The sequence below is a fragment of the Vombatus ursinus genome, unplaced genomic scaffold, assembly GCF_900497805.2.
Source record: "Vombatus ursinus unplaced genomic scaffold, bare-nosed wombat genome assembly UNPS02014793.1, whole genome shotgun sequence".
Lineage (NCBI taxonomy): Eukaryota > Metazoa > Chordata > Mammalia > Diprotodontia > Vombatidae > Vombatus > Vombatus ursinus.
In genome coordinates this window covers 4,001,087-4,024,038 of record NW_020954571.1, presented here as the reverse complement: position 1 = coordinate 4,024,038, position 22,952 = coordinate 4,001,087, and the positions used below count along the sequence as shown (strand labels likewise).

General features: G+C 44.3%; 1 protein-coding gene across 4 annotated transcripts in view; it reads left to right on the top strand.

The window, feature by feature from the left end:
* RXRA (retinoid X receptor alpha) overlaps positions 1 to 9,694 on the top strand; it is a 287,628-nt gene extending 277,934 nt beyond the window's left edge. For all 4 annotated transcript variants that reach the window (XM_027869561.1, XM_027869563.1, XM_027869562.1 and 1 more), the window contains exons 9-10: positions 1,891 to 1,996; positions 5,690 to 9,694. In XM_027869561.1, coding sequence (XP_027725362.1) covers positions 1,891 to 1,996; positions 5,690 to 5,837 — 254 coding nt within the window. In that variant the 3' untranslated portion in view covers positions 5,838 to 9,694. The remainder of the gene's footprint in view (positions 1 to 1,890; positions 1,997 to 5,689) is intronic.
* The last annotated feature ends 13,258 nt before the right edge of the window (positions 9,695 to 22,952 follow it).

Genomic DNA, 22,952 nt, shown 5'->3' with positions numbered 1-22,952 from the left:
CTATGCTCACATAAGTAGTAGTGAAAGGAGGATGTGAACCTAGGTTTTCTTCACATCAAGTTAAGCCCTTTTTCTGTTATGCCACGAAAGGGGAGGTAGTTACAGGACCAACCACAGGTCACCCTACATTTCTTAGTGGTTATTAAAGTTGTAAAACTCATTACCTTAAGAGGAGGTAGAGGTGGGGAAGAAGCTCCATATCATTTTAGATAAAGGCCTGCATGACCAGGTTAGAGCTTGTCACTAAGGGAAGGTGGGACTATTTTGGATGCCTTTGAACATAAAGGTGACAGGAAGTAGGGCAGCTGTAAAATGGGGATCATAATAACACCTACCTCCCGGGATTGTTGTGAGGACCAAATGAGATAATATATTTGTAAAGTGATTAGCACAGTGCCTTGGCACATAGTAGATGTTTAATAAATTTTCCCTCCCCTGCTTCTTCCATTAGAGTGCTCTTTGGTCAGTAGCCCCATCAGAGGCTTAATTCTGGGCTTACAGGGTCTAAGGAGCTGACCCCAAGAGTCACTGATGGTGGCCTTGTGTCCTGTCTTGGAAACATAAGGCCTTTTTTTTTTAAAGGAAATAATCTTTATTATTTGCTGCAGCAAAAATAAATAAAAATTCATCCTCTAACAACCATCTTCTGGTAATGAACCTCTCCATACTTGGGCTGATGCTTGGGCAACATCTTTATACTCTAGTGGTACCCATGCAGTGTCACTTATCCCTGCTTCTACTTGTCCATAAGGCCTTATTCTGCAGCAACTGATGCTCTTCGGCTCAGTCTCAGATGACTTAAACCATCTCCCTCGTGGCCTCTCTTTTCACAGAGATTCTCTCCCCTCCTTCCTCATCGTAGTGTCCTGGTGGGGTACTGTTTAAGGAGAGAATCAAATTTCCTCACCTAGCTTCCGTAAAGCTAGAAGAAACCTTAAGAGATCATTTTGTCTAGCCCCATCATTTTATAATTGAGGAAACAAAGGTGAATTCCCCGAGGTCAGGGGGATAAGTAGCAGAGCTAGAACCTGAGACCTGGTTCTCTGATGCCAAATCCCCTACTTAACCCACTGCATCAAGTCTGTAGCCCAATTAGTTTAACAACCCTCCTTATTTCCACACTGAGCTGCTATTTAGTAGCTATTAGAGAAAAGATGAGAAACCCTGGGGAATGGAGGGTAGAAGGATGAACCAGCATCAGCCTGAAGAATGACTAATCAATCACCAAGCGTTCTCTGAGTGTTGTCTCTGAGCAACACATCTTGGTGGGTGATGTGGGGGACCTGGAGTAAAAATGACCCCGTCCCTGCCTGCATTGAGTGCATGGTCTAGCCAGAGAGACAACATTGACACACAGGAAACAGAGAACAGTGAAGCATCCAAGTTTCTGGTATCCAGTTTGGGCAATAGATGCCCAGGGAGGAGAGAGATGTATAGTGCAGTCAAGGTAGGCTTCAAAAAGGAGGTGGCATTTGAACTAAGTTTTGAAGGAACTATAGGCTTTGGATAGGATTTGAACCAGGAGCAATTACTCAAGATATGAACAGTGAGAGGAGCAGGGCCAGGAATGCTAATGGGTTGGGGCAGAGGAAGTAGTCTATAGAAGGTGAGTGGTAGTGAACAATGGGAAAATAAAGTTGGATTGGTTGGGTGGGGGTCATGTTGTGCAGATTCATTGAAGTCTGGCAGTAGAGTTTGGCCTTTAATGACTTCAAATGTAGCCCTGGACTAGCCCTCACTCTCCAGGCTTTCCCACTCTGTAGGTCTAATAGTCTTGGAGATCATTTACCATTGGTCCCTAACTTTACATTTTCTAGGAAAAGACTCAGATTTGCCAGTTCCTACAACCAAAGCTGAGCCTTACCTTTGGCATTTCTCCTTGCCTTTCAGACTCAAAGGGACTTTCCAACCCTGCAGAAGTAGAAGCCCTTCGAGAGAAAGTTTACGCTTCCCTTGAAGCCTACTGCAAACACAAGTATCCGGACCAGCCTGGAAGGTGAGCATCCTTCCTGGTTTCTCCCTCACTCTGCTCTGGCTGTGGAAGAGTGAGAGACAATGGCTATCCCTTGTGATCCATTTCTATGAAGCTGTAAAAGAAATGGAGAATAGGGAGCAGAGACTTTGAAATTCTAAAGTCCTGGAACTAGGGGCATCTCATCCACGCCATGCTTGAAAGAGATGCTTGGGGAAGCAATGGGGAGAAGTTAGAAAGAGGCAGATTTCTGCTTGATAAAGGGGTGGGGGGAACCCTCTACATCTTAACAATTAGATCTGTCTGAAGGTGAAATGGAGCTGTCTTTGGAGGTCTTGAAACAGGAACTAGATGACTACCTCTTGAATATATCATAAATTCATGGTTGGACTAGATTGCAGCTCTGGAATTCTTAAGGTTCATTAAGGTTTGGAACCCTCAAATGGTAGCCATCAGAGGATGAACTTAGGAATTCCTCTCCCCCTAGTTAGAAGCTTAGAATATGGTCATGTTCCAGGTGGATTTGAAGTTTGAGGATATCCACAGAAGACAGAGCTGTGGCAGATTATTGAGGGACACTGGGTCCATTTGGAGCCATCCCTAGATTCTAAGGTTTGGTCAGTGGAGAGTGACCTTGGCTTTCTTTAGACCACCCTTATTGTCTCTTCCCCCTCCCTCCAACCCCCTGACAGATCCCTTGGATGGAGGAAGAAGGTTATGTACAATCACCTAGGTGTAGTTGGTAACTGAGACCTGGTGTTTCTTGGTCAGCCTATTTTCTGAGGCTAGCTCCCTGAATGTAAACAAGTTCTGTCCTTGTGTTCCTGATCCCCCCAAGCCCCTCACCCCTGCATACCCACAGTTGCCCTTTGTCTGAGTTTTCAGGGACTTTTTCCTTGGCAGCTTCCTGCCCAGGTAGGAAAGGCCCAGCCAAGGTCCACTTAGGAGTCTCCCAACTCCTGAAAGGGGCGAGCCTTGTTGACTTTGTTCACTTTCAGGCCAAGGTAATAAGAGTAGGTTTCAAATGGGTTTGGGTAAATCTTTGGTTGACAGGTCAATACCATCTCAAGCCCTAATCCTCCATTATCACAGTCTAAACCAGAGACAGTTTTGTACCTTTCCCTCTGGCTGGAGAAATGAATCAGGTAGACGCTAGCAAGTTCCCATATCAGGCAACTTGACAGTTGCCCATATGGCCCCATGTGCCTACTCACCCTCCTTGGGTGTTTTTCTGTCTCATCACAATTGCCACTTTTTCAGAAGAAACTGGGCCAGAGTTTCCCTGGGGCATCTGTGTAGTCTCTCCCTCGGTTTGCCCCTTCCTTGGGAACAGTTACAGACAGATTTTGGGCTGGCAAGCTTACGGTTAACTGTCCGAGCTCTGTCCACCCTTCATCGGGTTGGTTTAAAGGGAAACTTCGGGGGGGGGGGGGGGGGGGGGGGATGGCAGGACTGATTTGTTTTTCCTGGATTTCTGCCTAACGTTCTCGCCAGCTCAGCAGAAAACAGCCCGTTCCCTGGCCTTTCTCCAACCTTTAAACTGCATTTTCGGCTCTAAAATGCTGATTGTATGGCAACAAACCACAAGGATTTTTTTTTTCTTAAAGACATTGTTAATTATTAATAAGGCTAACCCCCCACCCATCCCCCACTCCGTGTTCACTGCCATACCGAGGGCCCCTGTATGTAGCAGCCAGGCAGAGTCAAGGCTTGCAAACAGCTTAAAGAAATGTCTGAGTCTCCCCTCCTGGCTCTATTTGCCATACATTTTTTCACATCCCCATTGGCAGCTGAGTATAATCATGACACCAGCTCACTCTTAAAGAGTTCTCCTTTTTAAAATCCTCCTCTAATATTTTGCTTTCCCCCCTCCCCTTCCCCATCCTCCACCCCCACTCCCAAGCTCAGAGCCAGGAAGCTGAGCGGGGAAGTGAATGCCTTCTGTCCCCAAGTCCACATTAGGTCCCTGGTGAGGGAAGCAGGGAGGGCCCGGAAGAGAAACCCAGCCTCCTGGAGTCATTTGACTCATTCTAGGCTTGGCAGGAAGGGCACGTGCTTAACTGCCCTGAGGTCGGGCTCCCTGCAGAATTTAAGGGGGGTTGCCTTGGGTTCAAGTTCACTAGGAGTGGCTGGGACCTATCTCCTTTCAGAGTCATAACAGTGATATGTGAGGAGTGAAATCAAAGCAAGCAGAAGTTATCCAAAGGAAGAGCGTGGAAATAGAAATCCATTATTCAACAAGTTTTTTTATTCAGTGCCACAGAAGGCTAGGGCTTGGGTGTCTCTCTCTCTGTCTCCCTGCCCCACCTCTCCCTCTGTCCCCCACAAGGACTTACTCAATCTAGCTAGAAAGACAACATTTTAATAGAGGGAAGATGTAAAAACAAATCAGCCAAAAAAAAAAAAATAAGAGTCTACTATGTACCTGGGACTATGCTTATTGGGCACAGGAGTTACAAAAACAAAAATGAAATAAAATATTATATTCTATTTGGAAGACAACATGTAAATATGTAAGTGTGTACAAAACATATACAAGGTGTATTTTTTGAGAGGAAAGTACTAGCAGCAGAGACAGAAGCACTGGAGTGGGAGGGCAGTGGGTAGGTATTAAGAAAGTCTTTCATATATAGCTTAGCACAATTTTGGGGAAAAAAAAAGATTCTAGGAAGCTTAACCCAGTGCCTGGTCCATAGTAGGTGCTTAATAAATGTTGCTTGATTGAAGCAAAGTTGAGGTGAGAGTGTGTTCCAGAAATGGGGTGGGGTGGATAGCCTGTACAGAAGTGCAAAGACAGGAGCTAAAATGCCTTGTATGAGAAACAGTAGGAAGGCCAGTTTGGCTGGAAGTGTGGGAAGGAGAGTAATGTATATGTACTAAGGCTGGAAAAATAGGTTGGGGCCAGTTCTGAAGTGCCTTTAAAAACTAGGAGGAACTCTATATTTGTTCCTGGAGGCAAGAGGGAGGGGAGCCATTAGAGAGTTTACTGAGGAGGAGAGTGACGTGGTCAGACCTCCCAAAACAAAATGATATAGAAGCTAGAACTAACTTCAGGGTTAAGTTTGAATAGGAGGTACTTGAGGAGATCGGAGAAGGGGGCACTCATTGGGGCCACAGTAGTCAGGGATGGTTTCCTGCAGGTCATTGCTTCCTCTCACCTTCAACTGCTAAAGCTCTATCTGTCTAACCCTATCCCTACAGAACTCCTAAAGTTCTGTCTCTTGTAAGGATGTGGGACTTCATCCTGTCACTCTCAGGCTACTTTGAGAGGCATCCATCTGGGAGGTTCTGGGTCGATTAAACTGCTTTGGGTCTTGGGGATCCATTTTCCTGATCCAGTTAAAAACAGGGCAGGTATAGAGCCAGTTCCAAGTGATGCACAGGGTGATTGGAGGGACCTTTAGGCCCTATGTATAAAAGCCACCAACCTTCCAGGTTCTAAAGGTGCACAGCTAGTGGGTGTTTTAGTGGCCGTGGCATTGAATTTGGAGGCGAAGGACCTGGGTTGGACACCCAGCTCTTGCTGTACCCTACCGGTATCACTTTGGGCAGGTCCCTTCCCTTCTATGGGTCTCAGTTTCTGCAGTTGTGGTTTGGCTTGGATCTTTAAGACTCCATCCAGTTCTTGATCTTATTCTGTTTCAAGAAGGTTTTGTACTTTTTTCAGCTCTACCATTTGCCTCTCGTCGTAACTCCCGATGTCCTCCCTGTCTACAGGTTTGCCAAGCTCTTGCTCCGTCTCCCTGCCCTCCGGTCCATTGGCCTGAAATGCTTGGAGCACCTCTTCTTCTTCAAGCTAATAGGAGACACACCCATTGACACCTTCCTGATGGAGATGTTGGAGGCCCCCCACCAAATGACATAGACCAAACCTCACCCCGTCGGGTCAGTCCTTTCCTGTCCAGTGGGAGGCAGCCCCCACCTCAAGCCCTGTCTCCCAACCTCTCTGCCGATGCCAGAAACATCTTTTGTTCTCTTCTTCTCAGCCTGGAGGACATCCCGTCTTGGTCTCCATCTCCGTGCCGCCTTTTGCCCTTTGGGGCTGGTTTGCTCACTGCTACACCTAAGAAATTTATTGTTATTATTACTTCTTTTCAATTACTTTTCTTGGGATGAAAGGCAGTGGAATCAGGACAACAAAAGGGAGAGAAACGGTTTAAAATCTTACCAAACCCTAACCCTTTCCATCCTCCTTCTGCTTGGTTCAGTCATGCCCGCTGTCGCCTGCCACCCTTTTCTCCGTTGGGGTTTGCTCTTATGGGGACATGGGAGAATTCTCTGGAAATGGAGTTGGAGGACAAAGGAGAGAAGGAGCTAAATCCGTGGGGCTTCTCTGGTCACAGTGGCTTTTGGGAGTATCTAATGGGGAGGCAGGGGATTGTCTTATTCTTGCTGTTTGTTTTTTCAAATCACCTGTTCCTTGGTTGTTTTTTTTTTTGTACTTTTATTTTTAATTATCCATTATTGCCTTCTTCAGAAAGAGGACATCTTCTGTCAGTATTGGTGACCTTGACAGTGTCGGTACCCAACTAACCCATGACTTGCACAGAGCATTGTCATCCTTGGAAAAGAGGAGGGAGGGGATAACAAGGAGTTGGGGGCTTTCATAGTAAATGGTCCTTGCTGGCAGCCCCCTCCACCCATCCCTGGGAAGACTAGAGGAGGTGATTTTGGCAACTGCCACTTGACCCCATAATTACCCTTCACTCATTGAGAGGGTGCTTACACCATTTTTCCAAAGATAACAAGCTATTATCTCAGCACCAGAGCCAATCAAAATATGAGCCAACTTCAATGTACAGAAATTTTTTTTTTGTTTGGGGGGAAGAGTGTTTCTTTAAGGCTACAGTGACTCAGATATCCTTTTCCCTCCACCCCCCTTCTTCCCTCCTCTTAGCCTCCCACTTTCTCCTACTTATCCTAGGTTCCAAGCCCTTGACACCCACACACGTGCTGGAATTTGACCAAGGTCAATCTTACCCCTGGGTTTTGGCCTTTTTTCTTGTTTCCTAAATTTCTTTTTTTCAGCCACCGAGGACTCTTGTAGTTGGCTGAGACTAGCCACTAGAGTTTCTTGAGGACTTGGACTTCCTAGGTTTGGCTGGCTTAGGGTCATCATTTAGCTCTTCAAGTAGCTTCTTGGTAGAAAGCTGGCCATTCCAGATGTATTATAGGCAGCTGTGAGCTCTGCAGCCCACACACAAACACACATACACACACATTCTGGTGGATTGCTTTATGCACCATTAACACAGGTCAACTAAAAAGATTTTCTACTTGGGCAACTGGGTGGATCTAATGAAGGGGCGTCAACGAGCCATCTGGTCCTTGAGTCCTTTCCATCTCTAAGACTCCTTATTCAGTTTTCCGTTATTCAGAGGGCATTGAGATTTGAGGCAAAAAAGGTATTAAATCACAAGTTAGACCTCTGAGTCTACCCCACAATCAGGGCAGTGAATTACCACCCAAGAAAAGAGAGGAGTCCCCTGGGCCGCTTCTTGCCCATCCTGAGGAGTGAATATCTTTGGTGACACCTAAACGTTTTCTATCTCATCCTCCTCCAGGTTATGTTAGGAAGTATTGCCGATTCACTGGAGGCAGCCTGAAAAGCACCAGGTTTCTCTATGACTGTACTCCATGGGATTTCTAACATAACATCATCTCAGACTTATTGAGGCTTTTTATTAATTGTCTTGGAAGACTCTATGAGTCTCCTAACTACTTCTAACTAGTGTCATCTAGTTCCATTTAATGTAGGCATCCCTTCTACAAAATTCTTGATGAGACAGTCATCCAACCTCATCTTCAATAGTATCTTGAATAATGAAGGCTCACTACTTCCTGGGGTAGCCCATTCCATTGTCAGACAGCTGATAGTGAAGAAGTTCTGTGTTGGACCCACAAATCTTTCTCCTTATGACTGTTGCCTAATGATGTTGCTAATTATTCAATGCTTCTCAGACTCCAAAAACCCAGTGCTTTTATTATCAACAGGTGACTTTTGTTCCAGCTCGTGTAGTAGGAGTATCTTCCCGTCTTTCTAGACAGACAAATCCAGCTTGAATGTGGCCTATTTCTGCTGACCTCAGCACTTTCTTTTTCCATGCTCACCCTTCCCATGTTTCCCACTGGCCCTGAAGTATTTCCTGTCAACAAGTGCTTCCTCAGAAAGAAATGATGAGAGGAGAGCTAAAGAAAAGCCAGGGTGGGGACTCTGGCTGAGGTAGGAGAAGGAAATGACCTTTCTTTCACAATATTCACTCAGAGCCAAGGATGAGGTCCCTGTATTTATTTATTTTTTTCCCCCAACAAAGGAGGGTTTCTTCAAGGCTTAATTGATTTTAAGTTTGAGATAATAGGTTATAATTTTTTTTAATGTTTTCTGCCTTTTCCCCTAGTCCCTATTTTCAGCTAGTAGTTGGGCTTGAACAGTAGCTTTGTCCTGTCTGAAGTGAGACAGCATCAGTTATGCCTGGCATAGGGAGAGGAACATTTCATGCTGCTGCTCTCTGTCCTCAGGTGTATCAATCCTGAACATGAGATGAGGTTACACTTTAGTTAGTCCAGCCTGGAGGAAAAGGGTGGCCTCTTCAGCCAAAATCTTCCCCCCTAAATGACTAGTTCTGAATGAGTGACTGAAAGTTGGTTGTGACAGTGACATGAGCTCTGTACTTGGAACCAGAACACCAGCACAGTGGTCTAGGTTCTGCCATTTTTATGACAGCATGATCATGGGATAAGTTCTTTCCCCTCTTGGAGCCTTGAGTTCCTCATCTATGAAATGAGGGAGTTGGGCTGGATGAATTCTCAGACTCATTCTAATATCTAAATGGGACCTCCTTCTACTCTGGTAGGTAGAGAGGATTTCCGGTATACTTGTGTCCATAGCAGTGTGGAAAATTGGGTCCACAACCAGCATATCTTGCCATTTTGAACAAAAACCTGTCAGGCAAAGGTCACGAGCTAGTCATCAGCCTTATGAAAGATAACCCCAAGTGTTTCTGGGTAATCCTTCTTTTCCTTCCCACTTACTCTTTGTACTTTCCTCTGGGGGCCCTCCTGGAAAAATCCTGTGGGAGAAGATGCTGCTGCTCTTGCCAGCAAGAAGAAAAAAGCTGGAATGTCTGGTCCTAGCTATGAAAAGTCTGGGATATATGTAGACTCAGAATCATTTGGGAAGAGCCATGGATATAACTTATCACTGAGAACTTGCTCTCATAGTGGTAAGGGATATTGGGTGCCTGGAGTGGGCACCCAAGCATAGCACAGAATCCTTTGTTTTCTCCTGCATGTTCCAAAGCTAGAAGTCTCCCTCTCCTGCCCAGGAAGTCTGATTATACCACTGTAGCCTTAAATACACCACCCCATTTGCATGAATCCATAATGGGGTTTTATTTGACTCATTAATTTGTATTTCCTTAAACTCTGGCTTTTTTTTTCTCTTACCATTATTATTGTTGTTATTATTATAAATATACTGCTTGTTTGGAGAGGTGATATTTGGGTAAAATGGCACATTATTCAATAGAGAGTTAGGACTTTTATTTAACCAGACATTTAGTATTCTCACGAAAATCTGGTTCAATTAAGGTGATTTTTTTGTAATTATTATTATTATTTTTTGGTGGGACAATCTTTAATTTTCTAAAGATAGCACTAACATCAGCTTGTTAGCCACCCTTTGCCCCCATATCCCTGTTCTGTCCCTTTTCTTCTGGCTTGGGGGAAAAAAACAAAAAACTAAGGCTAAAATGGAGCTTTGAGCAGTTAACAGCTGGTAATTAGTCCCAGCAGCCTTGGCTGTCTGGTCCTGTAGCCTTCTCCTCTTTCTCCCCCTCTGGCTCCTAAGGGGGTCCCATCATCAACAAAGCCAGGAGAAGGGCCATGGCCTGGAGCTATAACCCATGGACTGTTTGTGATACTGATAGGGGCAGCAGTTGCTCCAGGAATGGGCCTTAATTGTTTGTGCACTTTGACATCTGGGCAGTGTCTCTATATTCATATCGTACTGATGGAGCACTGAGGAAATGTCACTTGCTAAAAACCACTGTGGGTTCCTTGGGACCTCACTGGGGCAGAAGAGCTGGAATTTTTTATTTGCCTCTGCCATGCTGGTTAATAACTTCCCCCTAAGTCATACTTTTCCTCGGAAGCTGGCTTACCTGTGGGTTCTTTAGAGTATTCACCCCGTGGTCCGTGGCACTGTCACCACTCCATTAGCCCAGTTGAGTGGACCTGTCAAGACCTGCCCAGAGGTGCAGAAGACTTCCTCTGAACAGTTGGCTCACACACACCATTGTCCGAGGCAGGGCATTTCAGAAGAGCCCCTACAGTTTACCTGTGGCCTGTTAGTTTCTTTCATGGTCTTGGGGGAGCCCTGTCCTGGTGTTTTCTACCATAAGTTTGGGTCCACAGGTGATAGGGAAGCTCTTGGTGAGACCATCTTCTCAATGGCCTCCAAAAATGCCCTGGGCATAATTTGCAAAGCAGTGGATAATCAGCTGATGTTGTCCCCATCACTGAATGAATAAGGTGCATGATCTATTTTAAGTTGATACATATGTGTGTGTGCGTGTATACATGTATGTACTGTAGATATATACATTGTATATATATCCCCACTCACATATACATATATTATGCCTGTAGCAATTACAAATGTTTTGTGTTTATTTTTAATCAGTTTCTTTTTTCTGTTTTCCTATAAATTTGCTTCATGTAAGCAAGTACATAAGGACCCCTCATTTGGTGAAATCCGGGTTCGAATGACTATCTTAAGATGAGGAGATGCATCTATTTTAAGATGCTGTCGGGTAACAGCTTTAGCAGTCCCTGCTCTTTGGCAATGCCTTAGCTATGACAAATACATAGCTAAATGTCTAGAAAGAAAGACGAGTAAACAAAGAGATAAGAAAAATGTCTAAAGCATCACTAGGTTAAAAAAAATCTATTTTTGTACAAATGTAATTTTATCCCTCGTGTATACTTGGATGTGTTTGGGGAGGGGGGAGGGAGTTGTTTTGTTTTGCTTCTAGAGATTATTGTATACACTTTCTTGGTAAAACGTTCTGACTTGGAGATGGAGAATAGTAAAGAGGGAGGGAAATCTTCCAAAAGTGTTTAAAGGCTTTATATGCAATCTCTTCAGAAATATTTTTATTTTATTTTATTATTGTTATTTTTGTTTCTGGAATGAAACTTCCAAGGTTTCTCTCCCCCACCAACTTCTTTTGTGAGTCCTGTCCCGTTTTCGTTGAATAGCCTGGCAGTCCTGCAGCTCTGTTTTACTGTGAAATCCCGTCCATCTGTCATTGGTCACTCAAAAATCACTGCTGCCAATGCTAGGATTTTGATGAACAGTGGGATAGAATTTGTTGAACAGTGGGGTTAGAATTGTCCAAAATAATAATAATAATTAGGGGGAGAAAAAGCATAAACAAAGAAAATATCATTTAAAACTATCATGCAGTTCAAATTCTCTTTTGTTCTGTATGGGCATACTTTAGTTGGAGGTTGAAACAGTGCTTCTATGAAATCCTATTTGCAGAGCTTTGTGAAGTTCTCCACTGTTCCCAAGCAAGGCTGCCTGCCAACCAAGTTCCATCTCGTGGCTTGCTTGAGTCCAAATGTTGTGATTATAGGCTCTGATGGTTGATGGCTTCCTCCCCTTGCCCCAACCCACAGGGCTTGTGGGGAAGTTGAGAGAGAGAGAGAGAGAGAGAGAGAGAGAGAGAGAGTTGAAGGCAGTGGGTACATCCAGTACCCACTTGAACTGGAGTCTCATGCTGTCATCAAACATTTCCCAGGAGAATACAAAAAAACATTGACATCAATTTTTCTTACTAAGTGGGCAGTGGGGAGCAGTGAGCCATGAAACTGACATCCACTGACTTCTGATTTCCCCATGGACCCATGCAGCATTTAGCAGTGTTTTTTTTCCTATTTGTTTGTTTGATTTTTGCCTTCTGGATCATTGAGGACCTTGTGATATTCATATCCAAAGCATTTGGGGGTGAACTTTTCATTAAGCTGGAACCTATCTCTGCCTCCTCTTATCCTTTCTCCTTTCATTTCCATATTTTTTTCCTCTCACTGAATTGGTTCAACTCCAGAAAGCTCCTCGGAAGGATGATAAACTGAGTGAGTCTAGGGCCAAATGTTAGTGGATGTTCATAGGAAATGGGAAGAGAGCATCCTGTAACATCTCTGTGTCAACCGGCTTGATGTGGGGCTGGAAGACACTTGTGGATTGGTGTCTCGCTACATCCACGGTGCTCCACAGCTCACAAGCTGGTGAGTCACTTTAGACCAGGCTAAATATGTAGTAGCATTTGGTTTCCTCTGTAGAACCTCAAAATAAATGATGTAATATAACTGCCCGGTTAATAACAGGTTAATAATAGCCACCATCTGGCTCCATCTCATGTGATAAATACTTTTTGTCTCCAAGCTGTCTGAGAGCCGGGGGCTGCCCCAGGATTCTCTGGGGGACGCCTGAGCCCAAGTGGCAGGTACTACGAGTTCTGAGAGAATACAGACTCTTCGGTCCCTAACTGCCCAAACCCTCACCCCCACCCCACCCCACCCCACCCCACCCGAGCTCTAGCCTGAGCTGCATAATGCCTTGGATCATCCCCCTCTGTGAAACGGGGAGGAGGAGCTGAAAGGAGTGGCCTTGAATGTAACTAACCTGGGCCTGGTTCATAGAATAGACTGTTAAACTTACTGGTTATGAGAAGAGAAGGGCATTCCTCTCTTCTGATGGCTAGAGAGCTTGGGGCGTGGGGAGTGGAGAAGAGAGATCCGAACCTCAGACCTGGGGCTTCCTTTTGGTTGCAGCAATGTTTCAGACCTGAGATGAACAACCAGAGAAGAAGGGTGTGCTGCTAGTCAGGAAACGTGAACCCAATGTTGAGTCTGCCCTGCCTCAGAGTGAGGTAAAAGGGGTATAGGGAAATTTGCAGAGGGTTAGTTGACAACCAAAGACAAGCCTTAGAGCAGTTTTGGGGAGTTGAACCCTTGCCCTCTGTCCTAAGGCCAGAAATGAGCAGGAGAAGAGAAAGACAACACCTCCCAACACCTTTGGGTAACCTTTCCCCACCACTCAGGAAGGGGCTTACAGCAGGGACAAGAGAGGGATTGTGAATGAACCCTGTTCTCCATGTCTCAGAGATGAGAGTGGCCGAGGTCTGACACTTTGGTCTTCACTTGACTCCCAGCACATGAATAAATCTGTTTATATACTTAATAAAACAGAATTGTTGATTCCAAATGGCATTTGTCACCTCCTCTTTTCCCTTCCACTCCCTCCCCCTTTGCTTCTCTTGTCATCGAGGCAGATGCTACATGGGTCATGAATTGGGTCCTTTTTTTGTCCCACCCACCCAAAAGGGAATGGGACTAGGGTTTGAAGGCAGTGGGATTGAGGGCTCTCTGGTGACCGGCCCCCGGGGAGGCTGAGAACCCCCCACCATTAGATGTTGTTCATGCTTCTGCAGGGATCAAAGCTCCTATGCTGAACTTCTCTTGAACTTGTTGCTATCAACTTATTATTGTTTAATGTAATAAAATCTGTTACGTATATACCTTGCCTGCGATTCTTTCTTGTCCATATTCCTGGCTCCAGGACTTGGTCAACGATGGGCAATCCTCCAAGGGGTGGTAGGGGGAGAAAGCAGAAAAGGTAGGTTGGAGATCTCCTGTTTGATGCAAGGATGTTGGGATTTTTTCCTGTAGACAGTGAAGAAGTCCTTAACTTCACCTGCTCCCAAGGGCACACTCACCATCCAGCCCCAAAGGTGAAGTAAGTGCCTGTCTGGCCCAATAGAATCTTTATCCTCCTGCCTGGTGCTGCTTAGCAACCTGTCAGGTGGCTTGTCTACCACAGCCGGTTTCCATAGGGATACCTACTCAGGGTAGACCCTGTGGAAACAGAGACACAGCACTTGAGAAGTTGATCCCCCAAGGGAATTCTGGCCTCCACTCTTAACTTGGGAAAGTCATAGCCCCGTAGGTGGCCTTCTGTGCCTAGAGGAGGATGCAGAGATCGAGCCCCTACCCTCAAAGAACACAGGATGTGGTTTGAGAAACCCAGGACACACTCCTGGGAAAGGACTTCTATTAAAGGGTATGAGTCTAGTAGTAGAAGGAACACCAGGCTTAGGGCCAGAAGGTCTGGGTTCAAATTCTGATTTGTTCACTAGCCATTGAACAAGTCACTTCACTTTCATGATTCTTATTTTTATCATCTCTAAAGGAGGGGGGAATAATAATTGTATTATTTAGCACCAGAACATAGATTTCAAGTTAAGAAGGGACCTTAAAGGTCAACTAATCATTTTAGAGGTGAGTAAATGGAAGCCCAAAGAGGTTCATGATTTGCCTACAGTCACGTTGATGGCAGAGGTGTTATATGAATCCAGAGCTATTATTGTTAAGGACATTTAAGAGGCTATATTATGAAGGGCCAGGTAATAGCATACTGAAAATTAGGTGTGCTGCTGACCTGCAAGGCGAGATTTCGTAGGAAAGGGCTTCCTATGTGTATGAGATGAGGAAAGGGAGCTAATTCAGTAAAGAGGCAACGAGAACCTAGATTATCCTGAGATAGGAGCCACTTGAGGGTGATAGGTAGGTGCAATGGATGCAGTGTTTATGTCCCTGGAAATCAGACCTCCAGTAGATCATGGCATCCCTCCCTTCTGCACAGAGATGCAGATAATAGACAAAAAATCAGAATTGACTTCTCTTTTATTAGTATCCTTCCAAGACAAGCACAGTGGAAAGAGCCCCAGCTTTGGAATCCAGACAGAGATTGGGTCCTGGCACCAGGACTCGATAGCTATGTAATTGGGCAGGTTTCATCACTTCTTTGAACCTTGATTTCCTCACCTATAAAATGGAAATACAAATTCTTGCAGGACTTACCTCACAGAAATGCTGTGAAGAAAATTCTTTGCAAACCTTAAAGCACCATAAAAATGGGAGTAATTATTACAAATGACCCAGGGATGTGTCTACAGCTATTTCTAAGGGAGGTGGGACCATATCAGAGAGCATTTGGGGGAAAGGAGCAGGAGTGCTAAATCTCTGGATGACACTTTCAAGAGTAACACTGAATTAATTGGAAGTCACTAGCTCCAGGAAATCCCATTATTCCCTGGAAATGATTTGGCATCAAGGGGTTCTGCCCTCTCTGAAGGGAAATAGAGGAGTTCCCCACTTTTCTGATGTGTACAAGTGGATTAACTGCTTTTACTAGGAGACATTTTTTTTTTTATCTTGAGCCAAAACCCCAGTGGACCCCAGCAGGCTCTGAGGTCTCTCTCCCCAGTCGCTGACTTCCAGGCTCAAATATCCAACTGCTTATTGAACATCTCAGACTGGATGTCTCATAGATACCTTAAATTCGACATATCCCTGCTGAACTCAACTTTCTCCTTAATTCCCCTCTTCCTCATGTCCTTGTTATTGTTCAGGGCACCACCATCCTAACAGTCACACAGACCCACAACCTACATGCCATCCTTGAGTCCTCACTCTATGCCCTGCCTCCAAATTCAATCAATGGTCAAATTTTACCATTTCTGTCTACATAACATCTCTAGTGTATTGCCTCTTCTCTCTGATCCTGCCACAGCTGGACTATGCCGCACCTGCTGATTGGTCTCCCTGATTTGTCTTTTCTAATTCCAATTCAGCCTCCACTCAGGTGTCAAATTAATCTCCCAAAAATACAAGTCTGAATCATACCACCCATTGGATCAATTCCAGTGGCTCCCTGTTATTAAATTTAAAATGCCATTTGGCTTTTAAAGCCAAATAACCTTGTCCTTTCCTGCCTTTCTAGTCTTCTTACACTTTATTCCCCGCTGTATGCTCTGTGATCCCATACCTGGCACAAAGTGTGTGCTTAATGAATGTTTATTGATTGACTGGCCTTCTTGCTCTTCCTCCAGAAAGATGCTCCATCTGATTGTCCCGCTTGTTTGGAATAGTCCCTCGTTTTCCATCTCCTAACTTTCCTAGCGTTCTTCAAGTCTCATCCTCTGCAGGAAGCCCTTCCCACTGCTTAATGTTAGTACATTCCCTCTAAGATGACTCACAATTTGTGCCCAACCTGTGGGAGAGCCTTCTGAGCTCCTGTTGGTCTTATCAGCCACAGTCAGACACACTATGCATTGACCCTGACATCATGGCGCCATTAAGGACATAGTAATGGTACCCACAGTTTATCCTGTATTTGTCTTGTTTGTATGTAGTATGTTCCTTTGGGCAGAACACCTAGGTAAGGGTATGATACCCTTTGTGGACAGAGTCAGAGGAGGAGGGAGGGAGGGAAGGAAGGAAGGAACTGTGTTGCCCAGCTGGAACTGGCCTGTTGGGTCCCCAGTGGGGCAGCTACTACTACTCAGAAGTGGTTGTTTGTCCTTCGTTCTTGAAAAGAAACATGATGGCTGAAACCTTGAAAGATTTCTTGGGGTTTAAGGGCTAGATTTCGTTCTTAAGGACCATGCCTTAAACTGGGATTACTCTGGCTATCATTGATTGGCCAACAATAGGTCTCAGCCTAAGCCTCACTTGGTCATTGTTTGGACCCTGATTGGCTCAGAGTGAGCGTAAATAGCAATTGTTCCTGTTTTGGCCAGAAACCCTGAGGGTATTCCCCTCCCAGATTTTTTTTTTTTTGACTAGGTAAAAGAGGCCATTCTTTGCCTCATTTCTTACCTAGCCTTAATCACTGATTGGGCATAGCTTCAGTCAAACTTGAGACCTGGGAAAGACCTGAGCTTAAAAAGGCCAAGGTCTCCCACTGCATCCAGGGTAATCTCCAATCATGCTGATCTATATCGTGCCACTGGACCCAGATGGCTCTGGAGGAGAAGTTGAGGCTGGTGACCTTGCACAGCCCTCCCTCACTTAAATCCAATTCATTTGCAAGTTATGGCATCACCTTCCTGATGTCATGACCCTCTTCAAGAATGAAGGACAAACAACATAGGTTGTACAATGTCGTCTCCCCCATTAGATTGAGAACATCTTGAGAGAAGGGACTGACTTTTGCCTTTGTATTTCCATAGCGTGGCATATTGACCATTAACCTCATTTATACGTACACACACACATATGTATGTATGTATGTATGTATTGCATTACTAAATAATATTTATTGTTTTTGGACAGTTAAAAACTATTCCTGCTGCTCATCTTATTCATTAATGATGACAAGAACCAAATCCTATTTATAACAGGAACCTTCGATGTCATCTAGTCCATCTTTTTCAGTTAACAAAGGGAGAAACAGGTTCAGAGAGAGGAAATTACTTGCCCAAGGTTGCAGTGAGCAGTAATACAGTTGGGACTAGACTCTAGCTAGGTGGCGCAGTAGATGAATCATTGGGTCTGGAGTCAGGAAGACCTGAATTCAAATCCAACCACAGACACTAGCAGTGTGACCATTGGCAAGTCACTTGACCTCTGCCTCAGATTTCTCAATTGTAAAATGGGGATAATAATAACACCTGCTTCCCAGGGTTATTAGGAGGATAAAATGAGATATTTGTAAAGCACTTAGCACAGTGGCTGGCATGTAGTAGATGCTTAATAAATGCTAATTTCCTTTTCCTTCTTTCCTCTTTGGACTCCCAGGCCCAATGCACTTTGTACTACACCACAATCAGTCAATCAACAGGCATTAATTGCTTACCATGTGGCAGGCACTGTACTAGTCACTAGAAGACAAAGGTAAAAAAAAAAAAATGATAGTTCTTACCCTTGATGTCACTTTCAAGTTTCTTTTTGGGTTCCAGATCCCGAAGTGACAAAGTTAGGGTTATTAAGCAGTGGTGATAGATATTTTTTCCTCTAATTTCCCCTCTCTCTCCCCTGTCCCCTTCGGAGTTGTTCAAACAAAATCTTTCCCCCACAGAAAGACCCTAAGAACTCACAGTTTCAGAAATGTTTGAATTGAGGTAGGGGAGAATCTCAGCTGTCAAGTCCAACCCTCTGATTTACAGATTGGGAAACTGAGACACACAGGAGACTTGCCCAAGTTTCCACAGCTAGTTGGCAGCATCTGAATTCAAGTCTTCTAATTCCTAGTTTATTGCTTTTCCCACTACACCAGGCTGAACTTCAGGCTCCTGACTCCTGTCCAGCACTTATTTTACCAAACCCACACTGCCTCATTTAAATGGGAATTGGCTCCGAAATCCCTGCAGCTGAAATGTGCCAATTTTAGAGAAACTGGAGGCTTTCAGTGGGCATTGTCTGAGTTCCAGTTGGGACTCCAAGCAGCTGACTCCCCCCTCCTCCCCTTAGGCAGGCCTCTATTTCTATCAGCTTTAGATTGGGGGTTGGGAGAGTGGGAGTGGGGCTGGGCAGGGTGGGAACAGACAGTTAGCCTTCCCACTCCTAGATCTGGGGAAGTTGGTTTCAGCAGTTCAGGAAAGTTGGAACTTCCAAGAACAAAGTCACACTGCCACCTGCTGGCAAGCGAGAGATAGTGAGCCCCAAAGTGGAAGGAATGTGGTGAACGTTGTGGGGCTAAATGCAGCTAAAGTTATGGGAATCTCATGCAACGTAGAGAGCTGCCAGGGATCTTAGAAAACCATCCAGTTCAATGTCTTCATTTTATGAAGTCTATTTCTAAGACCTCACCTCAGACCTCCCCCATTCAGAGAATCGCAGTCTCAGAATTGGAAGGGACCCCAGAGGACGTATAGTCCTACCCTTGTCTGAGCAAGAAGCTCCCTCTGCAGCCACCAGTGGAAAAAATACTACCTCTGGGATCAGAGGCCCTGGGTTCAAACCCACCTATGACACCTATTACCTGTGTGACCTTGGACAAGTCACTTGACCTTCATCCAAGGGCCTCAGTTTCCTCATCTATAGAATGAGCAGGTTGGACCAGATAGCCTCTGAGATCTCTTTCAGATCTGGTACTACGATCCTACCATCCCTCATGGTTGCTCAAGCAGCATCCAGTGATGGATTGGGCTAGGAGAGGAGGAGGTAATGAATTCGCAATCTCTGGAGAATATCTCTAATTGTCAGGAAATTTTTTCTTATCGAGGGACATCTGCCTCTCTTCCATTTCATCTATTGCCTCTATTTCTTCCCACTGAGACCAAACCTAAGGCGTCTAATCTCTCTTCCATAGGATGGCTCCTAAGTACTTCAAGATGGCGATCACGTCCCTCACCCCACTCCTTCCCATCTTTTTTGTCCTAGGCTAAATATCCCCAGTTACTTTAAAACTCATATGGCATGGTTTCTAGTCCTCTATTTCATCTTCATCCCTTTCTTGGGTCATTCTCCAGCTTGTCCACATCCTTCTGGTGCCCAGAACAGAACACAGTATTCTAGATGTAAGTTGAACAGAGCTCTTCTGGAAGCTACGCATGCCTTCTTTAACGCAGCCAGGATCAAGCTAACTTTTTCAGCTACCATGTCATACTGCTGACTCACATTGAACTTACAAACCACTAAAACCTCCAGGTTTTTTCCCCACAATTGCTATACCTTCGTCATACATTTGCTCTTTTGAACCCAAATATAGAACTTTACATTTAGCCCTGTGAAATTTCACTGTGAGAGCAGTGTGGGATAGTGAATACAGAGCCAGCCTCAGTGCCAGGAAGATCTGGGTTCAAGTCCAGCCCCTGACACATATTGGCTGTTTGACCCTTACCCTTTCACTGCTATAGGCAACTTTCTAAGAGGGTTAGTATCAGAGAAGCTGCTGACTTGTACTGGAAGAGGGAGTTTCTACATATAGGAAATTGCTATATTGATGAAATCACTGTCTCTATCCCTTAAATTTCATCTTAATTGATTCAACCAATCATTCTATCCTGTGTGAGTCTTTAAAAAATCCCAAATCTTTCATCCAAGATGTTAGCTATTCTTCCCAGCTTTTCTTTCATTTTCAAATTTTGTAAGACTTCAACCGAATCATTGGAAAAAAATGGAGTCAGAATGATGCAATAGAAAGAAGCTGGATTTTAAGTTAGAGCACCTAGTTCTGCTATTTATTACCTATGTGACTTTGGACAAATTTCTTTACCTGAAAAACAAAGGAGTCCAATGAGGTGAATTCTAAGGTCCTTTCCTAGTTTACAGTTAGGATTCTGTGAACCTCTATTGAATAGCATGGGGTGAAAAACCCGAGCCCTGAGGTAATCCGTTGGAGGTCTCCCTCTAGCCTGACAGATCCATTAATCACCTCTCTCTGGACCTGGTTATTGAGCCAGTTTTGAATCTACTTGACTGTTCTAAAATCTAAAATCTAAAATCCCTCTGTCTTGTTCATGGATAAATGCCTTTGTCTTTGTAAAATGCCTTACTGAAAGGCTGTTCTGAAATACTGTGCCTGGAGCATTCCCATTATCCAGAAGTCTGGGAGCCTTCAAAAGATGCCCCCTCTCTGACAGTGCCTGAGTGCCTTTCTGCTCCTTCCAAGCAAAACCAGCTCTCAGCTAGCTGTTGACAAAGGGCCTGATAAATAAATTCACACCAAGGTGCCAGAGACTGATAATAACTGAAGTATAACCCTCTTCACAATTCACAAAGTGCTCTCTCTCTCTCTCTCTGTCTCTTTCTCTTTCTCAACAACTATTATCTTATCTGATTCTTTCCAATTACAACTTAGGGAGGTCTGGGTAGGGATTTTTGACATTATTTTATAGATGAAAAAACTGAGGCTCTCAAGGGTATATTAGAATGTTCAAGACCATATTACTAGCTACTGTCTAGGGCAAAACATGAACCCAAATCTTTATATAATATTGGTAGTTCTTTGAGGGTAGGGACTGTGTTTATTGCTCTTTGTAACCACTGTCATCACCCCTCCCCTGCTTAATGCTTTGAGCGTAATTAATGCATATTAGTTGAATTGAATTCTGAGGCTCCAGTATGGCAACCTATTGTTAATTTTACTGTACTATACTGTCTTCATATTCAAAGGGAAGTTTGACATGTTTGTCCTCTCCTAAAGAATAGCTTTTTTCATTGGACAGTAAGTTCTTTGGGAAAGGAGAATGTGTTATAGTTATGTTCTGTAAATCTCTCTTGTCCCCTATAGTGGTATCAGACACACGAGGGACATTTAGTTAAGACTTGAAGATGATGGTAAGTTAACGAGAGAGAGAGAGAGAGAGAGAGAGAGAGAGAGAGAGAGAGAATGAAGAGATGGGAGAGTGGCCACACGCAATATTTATCGATTAAGATCACCATCTTATGTGGGCGTGGTTCACAGGACCCTAAAACAATTACAACGATAACATCAAGGATCTCTGATCACAGGTCACCATAACAGATATAATAATAATAAAGAAGTTTGAAATGTTGGCAGAGTTACCAAAATATGACAGAGAGACACAATGTGAGCACATACTATTGGAAGAATGGTGCTGATTGACTTGCTCGATGGAGGATTGCCACAAACCTTTACTCTGTAAAATATGCAATGTCTACAAAGCTCCATAAAGTGAAGTTCAATAAAACAAAGTCTGCCTGTACAGAGTAACTGAGAGGTACTCTCAGAAGGGAGGCCCTTAATATGGATGGGAAAGGCCTCCTGCAGAAAATGGAATTTGGGCTGAGTCTTGAAGGAAGCCAGAATGAGAGATGAGGGGGATCACTCTAGGTTTGGGGAAACAGCCAGAACCAAGGCATGGAGTTGGAAAGGGGAGTGAGGAACAGCAAAGAGGCCACTGTGGCTCATTGTAGAGTATGTGAAGGGAAGTAACATTTGAGAAGACTGGAAAGGTAGGGAGGAGCCAGGTTGTGAAAGGCTTTAAATACCAACCAGAGGACATTTTTTTTTTATTCTAGAGGTAATAGGGATGCACTGGAGTTTACTGAGTGGGGGGGGGTGGTGGCAAGATGGAGTAGGTGGTGGGTGACATTGTCAGATTTATGCTTTAGAAAAAATTTAAGAAGTGAAGCAATTTGCCCAAGATTATACAAGCAGTAAGTGGCAGAGCCAGGGCAGCTAGGTGGTGCCATAGTGCACAGAGCTCTGGGCCTGGAGTCAGGAGGACTCATCTTCCTGAGTTCAAATCTGGCCTCAGACACTTACTAGCTAGGTGACCCTGGGCACCTATGACCACTTAACCCTGTTTGCCTCAGTTTCCTCATCTGTAAAATGAGCTGGAGACAGAAATGGCAAACCACACAAGTATCTTTACCAATAAAACTCCAAAAGGGGACACGAAGAGTCAGACATAACTGAAACAACTGAACAGTAACAAAGGTGAAAAAAAAAAAGCTTGAGCAAAGATCTGGTTAGAAGGTAAAGTTTCAAACAGGCTCTCAAGTCTTTCTTACTCCTTTTCCGACATGCTAACTTATAAAGGATATTATATAAGTCAACCATTACAAAATAGTCAACATATATCTGCTCTGTACTTGGTGCTGAGAGGTCTACAAAGAAGAAGACTGAATCTTGCCCTCAGGGTGCTTAATGTCTAATTAAAGTGTTAGGATGTGCACAAAAACAATGTAACTCCAAGGTTTGGAGCAAGAGAGTAAATAATCCCCTTAAATAAAACAATGCAAAATCAAACACCCGACAGGAGTTTGGAGCCCTGGATTTGGGGTCCCAGTTCTTCCCACCATTGGGCTGGATATGTTTGAGAAAGCATGCAGGGGATGGTTGAGGAAATTCAGTGATGTGGAAGTTAGGTTAGAGTCTGGAGGCAGAGTCATTAGTTGCGTGCTCTTTCATGCCTATAGTCAAGAGAGGAAGTAAAGAAAGGTAGGAGTTGTGGGAACATCGAGTTCACTGTGTGGTTTAACTTTGAAGGGAGATAAGAAAGATGTTGAGACCTATTTTAAGCCTCTCTTTCTAACCAGATCTTTGTTCATACTTATGCTGGTAAAATTCCTAGGAGTCTCTGCTTAGCTTTGACTGACAAACTGTGGCTTACTGAATATGAAGACTAGGTTGTTGTAGTTATTGTTGTTGTTATTGTTT